This window comes from Entelurus aequoreus, linkage group LG13 (assembly GCF_033978785.1).
Source record: "Entelurus aequoreus isolate RoL-2023_Sb linkage group LG13, RoL_Eaeq_v1.1, whole genome shotgun sequence".
NCBI classification, from domain to species: Eukaryota; Metazoa; Chordata; class Actinopteri; order Syngnathiformes; family Syngnathidae; genus Entelurus; species Entelurus aequoreus.
The window spans coordinates 19,806,709-19,819,870 of NC_084743.1; the positions used below are offsets into that span (position 1 = coordinate 19,806,709).

Here is a 13,162-nt window from a genome sequence, read left to right on the forward strand (position 1 = left end):
CAATTTAGCCCCCTCCACAATATTAACCCGACGTTAAAACAGAATTAGCTATTTATTGATTAGCAATTGCCGAATCATGTAACATTAGCTTAATGCTAAAAAGCCAGGTTACTATCACATTCTGTAACAGACAAATAATTTCATGTAGGCCAACGTTACCTACCTGCTACCTCTGTCTTTTTCTCGTTTCTCCTCTTCTTTTTTATTTTCTTCCCTGGGCACCTGACAGTTTTGGCCGTTTTGACATCTTGTGTTGATTTTTTGATGTGGTGACGACCAAAAAGAGTCATGATACGGGAAGGGAGGGGGCGCACCGTGCGGGGGGAGGGGGGGGGGGCGTAATGTTGTAACAAATAATATTTCTATTAAATAGGCTTTACTTTGCATTTTAATTAACGTGGGATTATTTTTTGTATTTAGAAATAATAGTACCAACTTTTTTTTCTTTTTTTTTTTTCTCCAACATTTGTGGCACTGGCGTGGCGCCCCCTGATGGACGGCGCCCTTAGCATTTGCCTATACGGCCTATGCCACGGGCCGGCCCTGGCAGGATGGCGCGGTGTGGTGACATCACAGCGTTCACACACACAAAGGTCTGTCTGACCTTTAGGATTATAAACAGAAATCGAAGTACCACTGTTACTTTATTATAGCTCATTTTCCACAAATATCTACTTTTAACACCAAGAACTGGGTAAGATAATTATTTGTGTGGTTTGCGTTTACACCGCACCTCAAAGTAGGGCTGGTCGATAGGAATGAGCGGACCTGAGAAAGGTGCACGGCTGCCGGCTAAAGTGCGAGTCCCCGCCCCGGCTGGCCCAGTTCAATGGAGGTGAGTGTTTGTCAAATAAACAGGATTATGCAAAACAAACGTTCCTTTTTCTTACGATGACAACGTTTCAGTCACATCACATACATTTCTGTGATTTTCTGTGTTTAATAGATTCCGTTTTTATTGGCCAATTCCGTGATTCCGTTAACGGGGAAATTGTTGGGCCCTAAATAACTCCAAGTCACAGGTATTATTTATTTCACAGCCCTCAGCAGCACGCTTAGCTCCAATTTCATTCATTTTTTTTCTCATATCTATGATTCTATTTACTTCTGCGGTACCTTGTAACCTGAATTGGAGCGAGAATAGATTGACTGTGATTTGCTGTTGTCAAGGACATTTCCCCCATATTTCCTCAAATTAATTTGCTCACAAGTGATCACTGTGACCGACCTGAAATTTATCACAATCATCGATCACGATCATATAATTGCCCGACAGCCCTATCTCAAAGTTTGAGGTGATTACGGGTTTGTTGGTACGACTGTCCTTTGGCTGCTTATTTGTCACAAGCATGCAGCGCGGGATAGCTTCCCCAGCAGTAGCTGGGTTCGGCGCCCCGGTACTGGGCACTGTTGCCGCTGGTGAGGCAGACGTCTACTGAATGGTCACATCTGCGGCTGACAAGGAGGACGATGGGCACAGTGCTCTGTTGACCGTTGTGGAGTTGGAGCGCCGGACGAGCACTTGGCCAGCATTGAGGCGGTAGCCTCGCTGGAGATGACTGTGTATTTTGGAGTGGACCCACCGGAGATGATGTCAAAAGCGGAACGACAGAAGGCAGAACTCATCACGAACCCACTGGGGAAGATGTGGGCGGCTGAGGTTACGGGGTTGTCTGGAGCAGACCCGCGGGAAGATGAGAGAAGCTGTGCGACTGGGGGCGCCAGTAGTAGCCCCACTCTCAAGAAGCGGATTCCAGACAGAATAAGGAACTGTTGATCGGTGGCGCCCTCCGAGTAGAAGCCTGGGATGCGCGCAGGGACGCTAGGAAGATGGACAAAGAGACGTCCCGTGCTGACTCCCGACAGGACTCCAGGATTGACAGCATGGTGGGTTGAATAGGAGCTGCCAACGAACCCGAGGTAAGTGGAGTCCTGAGCTGGCAAGGCGCAAGCACGGGAGGAAGCTGGGCTCTGGGAAGCCAAGGAGCCGGAATAGGCGAAGCTTTCGCTTTGAAAAGCCGCGAGGCAAGAATAGGCAGAGCTTGGACTTTGGAAAGCCGAGGAGACGGGAGCTTGGCCTGGGCTGCAACCGCACAAACCTGGTCTTCATCTCCACGATAAAATGTGCGGTCCAAAATTGCTGGTCCCACGTCGCTGACGGGCATCTCCGTGAGGTCACTCCCTGGCTGAAAGATTGGCTGCCATGGTTGTGACCTCAAGATGCAAAGGACAGGGGGCGACGTGCAAGTACGAAGAGTGGTTAATTATAGCTGTCTAGTACATACAAATGTTGGGTTAATTGAAGATGCAAATTTGAGTGTGGATGTACGCCCAGTGATTGAACTGTCCAGGGTGTACCCTGACTCTCAGCAGTCACCTACTGTATGATCCAGCTCACTCATAATATGAAACACATAGGTTGTTAGGCTCGTCATCAAGAGAAACAAGCATTTGTCGGTTTCATACTGAGTTGAGACAATGTCAAAAGAAATACGAGCGAACGATAATAGGATTTGCAAATATTGGACAAAATGGAAGAGAGAAGGAGGTGGAGGGATACTGAAGGGTATGCACCGGAGGGGGTTAGGGATCAAGGAATGAATGAAATTAAAATAAGTGCGACAAGGAGGGGGAAGGAAGGGAGTGAGAGATGTAATGAGATAGAAAGAGGAGTGGCAGGAGAAATGGATAATAAGAGTACCCCCACCCCCTTTGCACCATGCGGAGAGGTTGGGGCTGCCTGACCCACCCTTGATCCAAAAAAGCTTTGTGAAACTTTCCCCGGCAGAGGGAAAAAGAGGGAGAGTGAGTCGAGAGGAGAGGCAGTCAGGATCCAATTAGAGGACCGACCCAGTCTGACATTGCGGGAAAGTTAGAGAAACGCGTATGTTCCCCGTGCATCCACCATAATAATGGCTCCGCAGTTCTGGCAACTTTTTCTTCAGGCTGGATTAGACCGCAAGACGTCCACTGGTGTGTAGCGGCTGCAGCATCCCTCCACGTCCGTCACCATGCCGTCAGTCTCTCTCAGCTTGCCGACCGCTTTGGCCGGTCCTGCTCGCACTTGGGTCTGTCTGTCCTGCATGTTCTGGGTGAGATAACTTTTCTTTAACTGACTACAATATTTGCACACACAGTCAGTGCGGATGCCTGTGACATAGATGGACGAGTGTGCACACGGCGGAAAGTTGTTGTTCCGAGAGAAACTGACGCGATTTGCAAAACGCATGACATGTGTTTTGAGTGATGTTGCACAAGATGACCGAATGGAATGTTCTAGTTGATGAATGGTTCTTGTCTGAATCGAGCTCTCGTCAGATCAGGAAAGCCAAGCAACCTAATGGGTGGTCTACTTGTCGGGGGTAGGGTGTAGGTTTAGGTCCCGGGCTGAGGGGGGTCTTGGCACTGTGACACATTAGAATTAGGGAGTTCTTAGGCGGAGGATGCTCAAGTACGAGAACTTTGGAATCAGATTGTTGTCTTCCTACTTCCCGAGTCCCCCTGTATCCCTCCATGTCTCACTAGGCGGTCGGGACGCAGCTATTTTTGTTTTCTCTCGTATAATTGAATCTGCCGCGCATTCCCGCGCTCACCGAGGGCTTGTCGGTGCACTTATGCGCCTTTGAGGTTGTAACGCGCAAGAAAAGGTTTGTGTATTTAGAAACATTGTGACCGTCATTTCCAGACGTGACCTAAAGCACCAGGGTGCCTCTATTAATTTCTGCTGATTTGAAAGAACATTCCTGTCTAAAATCGACAGCAGTACATGCGGCGGTCCTCTTTTTTTTGGCTGAATAAAGGATGAAAGAGGCCAGCAGTTGAATAGACCATTGAGATCCATCCGTCCCCATTCTGCAGCGGTCCTTTGGGACATGACTGCACACCAGTGGTGGAGCTGGAGTTCTTGACGAGGAGACCGGATAATCTTACAGAGCTCTTCATCGGTTAATTACCATTCTTTTAGAGGGGAGGTGACGGTGGGGTTCGTAAAAAAAACCTTAGAAGCCCCCCACCCAGCATGGCTTTGAGTCACTGATTGACTGCATCAACGCACTGTGTAACAGAGTGAGCTCATGTATTCGTAATGGCTTCAATATGAGCCTTATCATCAGTTGGGGGTCTGGCCCTAAAATATTGTTAATTGCACTCCTTTATTGTTTTTGGTTCGTAATATTTGTAATGGCCTGGTTACTAACTTACACTATTGTATATATGGACATCTTTGAAACAAGGATTGCAACTATTACCACGATTAAATAACAATTACCGTATTTTCCGGACCATAGGGCGCACTGCCGACGAATGGCCTATTTTCGATCTTTTTTCACATACAAAGATTATAGGGTGCATTAAAGGAGTCATATTATTATTATTTTTTTCTAAATGTAAACACTTCCTTGTGGTCTACATAACATGTAATGGTGGTTCTTTAGTTTAGATTGGGGAATGACGTTTCGTAATGGGGGAAGACGTCAACGTCTGTTGTTTATATGTTAGCATTTAAGCTAGCTAGCGATCCAGCGCCAGTCAGTTCGTATAAGTGCAGTTTTGTATGACGGTTTTTCGACTATTTTAATTTAATACGGTAATACTAACCGTCGGGAGTATTAAAGCTGTTATCATTACTACCGTTTATTTGTAGTTCTAATGCCCGAAGATGCCGAAACTAATACACAATTTATAGCCATGTGTATCTTAGTCCCCTTAAAGTTTAGCAATGGTATTTTGAATCAGTTTAATTTAGTTAATGCACATATTTTACATCTACATCTACAACCTCAGAGAGAGCTGCCAAAAAATATCAGCGGTACTTGGTTGTAATACACTTTTCCACCACTTGAGGCATTAATGACAATCTCAAACAAACGGAAGAAGTCCGGAGCTAAAGTCATAGAGACATTTCTTAAGCGCAAAAAATGTGACTAAAGTGGTGAAGCTGTAATTTCATTTGCATTTCAATTTTATTGAAAGTTTAGTTAAGAAACATATTCATTATTAATAAGTTGATTTGTTTTAGCACTACATATGAGTCCCGTCTTATGCAGTATATTTGGTAAGTACTTCTTTTTCTAATCAGCCTGACCTAAGCCTAAGGTTTATGTGGTTAGATATCATTTTCAAATATGATTAAAATCAAGAGTAAGATTACTAATTCAGTGTTCATATTTATTTGAGTGACATATTCCCTCATTAGTGGAAAAGTTGGGCCCCGTGGGCAAAAAGGTTAAGAACCCCTGTTGTAGACCTTTTTAGCTTGTTTTTTTGTGTATAACTTTAAGCAAGTAATATGCACATGGCCTTTTAAATGCATTTTTAGGAAAATACCTATGGTATTTGTGGCACCTTTTAGGTGTAAGGTTCAACATGCTCAGGGGTACATTTCAAGACATTCTGTTAACAGGTGGCTATTGATTTATGGCCAATTAGATAAAAGCTCAACCTCTGCAAAAATGTTTTGGTCGATGACCGATCTTGCTCAAAGTTGGGTACTTGTGCGAACCACTCCCTAAGTCCTTAAATCAAATCTTGAAATCCAAAGAGTGACTTTTTTTTAATGCAAATGTTCTCAAAAATCATCTGCATAACCCCACAATTTAGAATGTGTGATTTGTAGAGCACAATGCACTAAATATGGGTGAGAGGTTTTAGGTTAATTCAACGGAAAGAGTGGCATAGCTTTCAAACTTTGTAACTTCTGGTCTCAGTTAGACGCAGTTAGAGCAGGGGTCCCCACATTGGGTCGAAAAAATTTGACCGGGGCCAGGTTATCTACAGTATCTGTGTGTATGTATGTATATATATATATGTATATATATATATATACTGTATATATGTATGTATATATATGCACATATATATATATATATATATATATATATATATATATATATATATATATATATATATATATATATATATATATATATATATATATATATATATATATATATATATATATATATATGTATATGTATATGTATGTATATATATATGTATATGTATGTATATATATATGTATGTGTATATATATATATATATACTGTATATATGTGTGTATATATATATATATATATATATATATATATATATATATATATATATATATATAAAAAAATTTAAAAAAAATTAATTTTTTTTTTTTTTTTTTTTTTTTAAATAATTATTTATAAACTGCAACATGTACAAACAGCTGAGAAACAATAATCAAAATAAGTATGGTGCCAGTATGCTGTTTTTTTAAAAATAAAATACTGGAAAGGATAGAAATGTAGTTTGTCTCTTTGACCCGATTATTAATCGATCAATCGAAGTAATAATCGACAGATTAATCGATGATCAAATTAGTCGTTAGTTGCAGCCATAATATATATATACATATATATATTATTTCAATCGACAGATTAATCGATTATCAAATTAATCGTTAGTTGCAGCCATAATATATATATATATATATACATATATATATTAGGGCTGCAACTAACGATTAATTTGATAATCGATTAATCTGTCGATATATATTTTATGGCTGCAACTAATATATATATATATATATATATATTAGGGCTGCAACAACTAATCGATTAAATCGATTAAAATCGATGATAAAAATAGTTGGCTATTAATTTAGTCATCGATTTGTTGGATCTATGCTATGCGCATGCGCAGAGGCATTTTTTTTATTTTATTTTATTTTTTTTTATAAACCTTTATTTATAAACTGCAACATGTACAAACAGCTGAGAAACAATAATAAAAATAAGTACGGTGCCAGTATGCTGTTTTTTTTCCAATAAAATACTGGAAAGGATAGAAATGTAGTTTGTCTCTTTGATCCGATTATTAATCGATCAATCGAAGTAATAATCAACATCGTTAGTTGCAGCCCTAATATATATATACATATATATATTAGGGCTGCAACTAACGATTACTTTGATAATCGATTAATCTGTCGATATATATATTATGGCTGCAACTAACGATTAATTTGATAATCGATTAATCTGTTGATTATTACTTCGATTGATCGATTAATAATCGGATCAAAGAGACAAACTACATTTCTATCCTTTCCAGTATTTTATTGGAAAAAAACAGCATACTGGCACCATACTTATTTTGATTATTGTTTCTCAGCTGTTTGTACATGTTGCAGTTTATAAATAAAGGTTTATAAAAAATAAAAAAAAATAAAAAATAAAATAAAAAAAAAATACCTCTGCGCATGCGCATAGCATAGATCCAACGAATCGATGACTAAATTAATAGCCAACTATTTTTATCATCGATTTTAATCGATTTATATGATGAACCTGTGGAAGGATCATACCCGTTGCGAAAGGGTAGCAGTTAGAGAGGCTTCCTGGTATCGGTCCCGATGGGACCCCCGTGAAATCAAACTCGTCTGAGGTGCACGTGAGCTATGGTCCAGTGGCGGAACGTCTGGACAGAACATCCCCTAACACAGTTGCTGTACGCGGGGGGGCTCGGGTACCCAACTTGCCTCCCTCCAAGGGAGCAGAAGAGTTCACTGTCTGGGGGTTCATTGTCTGAGGATTCGATCAGACTCCTCCAAATCGAATTGTTGAATAGTCGACACCCTTGCTACAATGTCCTCAAACTTTTCAGTCCACTCCAGATTTAGCAATTACACATGTCACAGAATGTGACCGCTGTAATTGATAAGACATGTAAGAAAAGGTATGTTAGGTGTTTTTGCAGGGTTAAAAATGTGCCTGAGACGCTATATACCATAAGTTCAAAGAACTGCTTCGGATGAGTGATCTCTCTGACACATGCAATGTCGTTTTTATGACATGGCTTTGAAGAATAGCTCTGGGAAATAATGTCACCATAGGAATGTTAGGTCATTGACCTAAAGTGGTCTTAATTGGGAAGTAGAAGAATCTAATATTTGGTCCTCTTAAATCTTCCACAAATGGCTCTGTCTTTCATAATAAATCAATCTAATAGGAGTGTCCGTTTTTGTCTTAAAGCAGCACTAAGTAACTTTTTAACTTTCATAAAATATTTTCATAACTTTTGGTACGAAACATGGACCTACAACTTGTTGAATGGCCCTTCTGTCATGGCCTGAGGAGGCCTGTATCGCTTTCACTGGCACTAAGCAACTTCGAGGAGGGTGGCAGGATCTCTGCCACACCAAAAAATACAAATGTGGTGACTTGCTTTACGGCATACGTCACTTCACCTCATTCCCCGTTCGTCAATGCGAATGCCTACGCATCATGGCAGAAGCTCCAAAACAACAAACTCTTCAGGCCAAGACTCAGCGGTCTACCTGCACCTCAGGGAGAAACGGCACTCCTTTGAGAAAAAAATATGTACAGATTCTGGACAGAGAGGACGGATGGTACGAAAGAGGAGTGGGGGAAGCAATCTATGTCAGGGTTAAAAAACCATCCCTGAACAGAGGAGGTGGTCTGCGACACCACCTGTCTCCCACACACAACACCGTCCTTTCAACCATTCCTAAAAGACTCTGCAATTTAGCTTTGAACAAATAACAGAAGTTAGAAACATTCTAGTCACAGAAGGTGACCAGAATGCCATTTGTTTACAACTCAATGGAATGCTTACATGGGGGATTCCAACTATTTTGGACTGGTAGTAGTCGATCCTCAATGCTAACGAGGGGAAATTACATTTCAACCACTGTCGTTGGCTTTGACTAGTTGGCATTAAAACAGTTGTTTTCTCACTACGATAGGGCAAAACCATCCTTGCCCAGGCACACCCTCCTGGTTTTTGGAGTGTACATATTTGGGGTTTTGGCACCAACTGTTGGACTAGATCTGACCAATCTAAGTCTATAAGCACGGACTGATGAAGCCTACTCGGATGAGAGGCGAAACGTCTTCCAAGACAAACCAAGCAGTCCAGTTGCGATCGATTGAACGTCCTGAAATGACAACGACCTGGATGAATGAGAACCTTCATAGGAACGAGTAAAAAGACAGTTAAGGATCAACATTGGCCCGGCTTTCACTCGCTGGCGTGAGCTCAAAGACGTGGAGAGATTTCAGACCGATGCTGCCTTGGCTCTGTTCTTGCTTTACTAGTAATTACCTTTCGATGATCAAAACAAAATGCTAATGTTAGCTATAGGGAATTTGCGTGGTAGCAATAAATAGCCACCAGCTTGATGGTTCGCAGTTCCACACTGACAGAACCAGTCATGCCACAAACTCAAAAGTACTGTATAAAGAAAAAACAATGCAATGACTGCAAAGTTTTAGCACAATATGTAGGTTCTCACGTTGGAAAGATCAGTCTTACTGAATCATTGTGGTATTATCGAAAACTGAAAGTTCCTAAGCGGGGCTTTCATTTTCAACCATTAGATGTGTTAGCTTGTTTCTTGAGAGTTCCAATCAAAATGGCCCATATGTAGCATGTGCAACATTTCTGTCGTAATTTCAACATCTGGTTTTAGGTTTTCCCCTACACTGTAATGGATTTGCCATGACATTTTGTCCAAGGCGCAAATGCTCACTCGCACCTTGAACCTTGAACAGGACCCGTGCCATTTTGTCGAGGTGTTGCTCTTTTCATATGTTTGCTTTGGGTGGCCTGCCTGAAAACTCTTGAACAACAAAAAGGGGAAGTTCAACCTTTTCTCGGTTGATTTATGAGAGGTGTTGAGCTTTGTGTAAGCCCCCTCCCAGCCTTTTCGTTCTCCGAGAAACCCCCAGCTTTGTGAACGCTCGACTGAACACATTGGCCTTAAACCTCCCATGGTCTTTTGGCGTCCGCTAAAGGGAATTTGCCAGATTTGGATCCAGTTCAATTTGACCAGTTGTGTGCTCCTTGATCCAACTAGATTGACTTGAGTTACGTCCACTTAACTGCACACAAATTGACACACAAGTATGCACCATTTTTTTCCTAATTCTTCCCGAAGTACTTTTTCTTCTGATCAAAAAGTCTACTTTTTCAATGGCATATTAAATATATGATTGCTATTTTCTTTTACTGCATTCCTATTATAGTCAACTAGTTTTAGACTAGTGCAGTGATTCATTATGTGGGTTCCATCTGGTGGTACACCAAAGAATCACTTAATTAGATATTCAAACACAGTGTTACTGTTCAAACTGTCTGTTAAAAATAGTATTTATACTTTTTGAATAAAACGTCTGCTTTGTTTTTAATGAATACTTAGGCCGACAACGCTACTGTATTTTAATGTTTGTCTTTGTCGTTGTTTTTTGAGGTGGTACTTGGTGAAAAAAGTCGAGTGTTTCCATTTGTTTGATCTTGTTTTTAAATTTAGATTTGTGAAGCGACCAACTGATATTTTGGCAATTTTCATGCAGTTAAATTATTCAAAGCGGTAATTTGCACGATTTTGAGGTGCCAAGACAATCTGCTTCGCGGTATTTGGAGTCTCGTGAGCAAACCTGTAACCTGTATGGGGTGCCGAATGTCAAATTTAGCAGATATTTTTCAAATTTAGCTCAATTTACTCACATTTAACACACTATTCTCACATTTGGCTCACTTTAATCACATTTAAGTTTAAATGAAATTTTATATCTAAATATAAATTATAATTGTAAATATAAATGTTAAATCTAAGTACTCAACGACACAACGTTGAAACAACATGCTTTTTCTCTACGTTTATTCCATGTCAGGTTGTGATGTTGATTTGACCATTGAAATTTGGTCAATTCCCAACCAATATTTCACAACACAAATACAACGTTAAAACAACATGATTTTTGGCAACGTTTATTCCATGTCAGGTTGTGACGTTGATTTGACCATTGAATTTGGGTCATTTTCCAACCAATATTCTACAACACAAATACAACGTTGAAACAACATGCTTTTGGACAACGTTTATTCCATGTCAGGTTGTGACGTTTATTTGACCGTTTCGTTTTGGTTAATTCCCAACCAATATTCTACAACACAAATAGAACATGCTTTTTAACAACGTTTATTCAACGTCAGGTTCTGACGTTGATTTGATCATTGAATTTTGGTCAATTCCCAACCGCTACTTCACGACACAAATACAACGTTGAAACAACATGCTTTTTAACGACGTTTATTCAACGTCAGGTTCTGACGTTGATTTGATCATTGAAATTTGGCCAATTCCCAACCGCTACTTCACGACACAAATACAACATTGAAACAACATGCTTTTTGACAACGTTTATTCAATGTCAGGTTGTGACGTTGATATGACCATTGAAATTTGGTCAATTCCCAACCAATATTCTACAACACAAATACAACGTTGAAACAACATGCTTTTAGACAACGTTTATTCCATGTCAGGTTGTGACGTTTATTTGACCGTTTCGTTTTGGTTAATTCCCAACCAATATTCTACAACACAAATAAAACATGCTTTTTAACAACATTTAATCAACGTCAGGTTTATGACGTTGATTTGATCATTGAATTTTGGTCAATTCCCAACCGCTACTTCACGACACAAATACAACGTTGAAACAACATGCTTTTTGACAACGTTTATTCAATGTCAGGTTGTGACGTTGATATGACCATTGAAATTTGGTCAATTCCCAACCAATATTCTACAACACAAATACAACGTTGAAACAACATGCTTTTAGACAATGTTTATTCCATGTCAGGTTGGGACGTTGATTTGACCGTTTAATTTTGGTCAATTCCCAACCAATATTCTACAACACAAATACCATTGACCATTGAAATTTGGTCATTTCCCAACCAACAACGTGGATCCAACGTTAGACGCCAACGTTGCCTCAATTTACGAATGCAACTATTTTGCAACATTGTTTCAAAGTCCGTTTTAAAGGACATGCATGTATAATCAACGTTGTATCAATGTCTTGTGCCTGCTGGGTACATTCTTACATTTTTACGGAGTAAATAATCACCATTCAAACGTCTATTTTGATTGGGTTTATTCCCACTGTGAACGGTGATACTTCAATGTTGACTGAGCACTAATCCCGGACAATCAAGACAAGTCGACTTCTCTTTGTTCCTTTCTCCGTGCTGCCGATAGTCTGTGAAAAAAGATGGGATTTTTTTTCCCCCCCCTTTACTTATGGATGACTGAGTAATTTCCTCCCTGGGATTCATCTAACTGAGATAAAATGGATGTTGAAAGTGGAGATGTCGAGGGGGGCAGGAGGGACGGAGGCAAAGCTGGAATGCCTGGGGTGCATTTTCCCCAAATGAATAGCAGGTGACTGTTCATTGTGAAGCCATTGGGATAGTGGGAACTTGCAGAGTGAAAGGAAGCGGAGGAAGCAAAGGTCTGTCTAGTGCTTTGCAGGGAATTGTTGCCCATTCCACTTGTTCCAATAGGTTGCTTGCAACTTAAGGAGATTTCCTTCTTCAACTCTTCAGTGGAGGTTGGTTTTTTTCCCCATTCAGTTGGAAACCTCTTTGATGGCTCCCTTGAAAAGTCACTGTAAATATACCTGCATTATACTAAATGTAGGAATATATGCACAAAATCGCTATGTAGTTAAAGGCCTACTGAAAGCCACTACTAGCGACCACGCAGTCTGATAGTTTATATATCAATGATGAAATCTTAACATTGCAACACATGCCAATACGGCCGGGTTAACTTATGAAGTGCAATTTTAAATTTCCCGGGAAACTTCCGGCTGAAAACGTCTAGGTATGATGACGTTTGTCAAGGGTTGAAGCGGAAGTATTGGGACGCCATTGTATCCCAATACAAAAAAGCTCTGTTTTCATCGCAAAATTCCACAGTATTCTGGACGTCTGTGTTGGTGAATCTTTTGCAATTTGTTCAATTAACAACGGAGACTGCAAAGAAGAAAGCTGTAGGTGGGATCGGTGTATTAGCGGCTGGCTGCAGCAACACAACCAGGAGGACTTTGAGTTGGATAGCGGACGCGCTACCGTGAGTACAGCTTTGGCTTCGAAACATTTGATCGCTTGCCCGTACGTGCGTGGCGCTACGTGCATGTCACGTACGTAACTTTGGGGAAATATACACTACCGTTCAAAAGTTTGGGGTCACCCAAACAATTTTGTGGAATAGCCTTCATTTCTAAGAACAAGAATAGACTGTCGAGTTTCAGATGAAAGTTCTCTTTTCCTGGCCATTCTGAGCGTTTAATTGACCCCACAAATGTGATGCTCC

General features: G+C 40.4%; 1 protein-coding gene across 7 annotated transcripts in view; it reads left to right on the forward strand.

The window, feature by feature from the left end:
• tns1b (tensin 1b) overlaps window positions 1-13,162 on the forward strand; it is a 395,112-nt gene that overhangs the window by 53,234 nt on the left and 328,716 nt on the right. The window contains exon 1 of one of the 7 annotated variants that reach the window (XM_062067554.1): window positions 2,805-3,092. The exons of the other annotated variants lie outside the window; for them this stretch is intronic. Coding sequence (XP_061923538.1) covers window positions 3,012-3,092 — 81 coding nt within the window. The 5' untranslated portion in view covers window positions 2,805-3,011. Of the gene's footprint in view, window positions 1-2,804; window positions 3,093-13,162 lie in introns of those variants that run through there. 7 annotated transcript variants of the gene reach the window in all.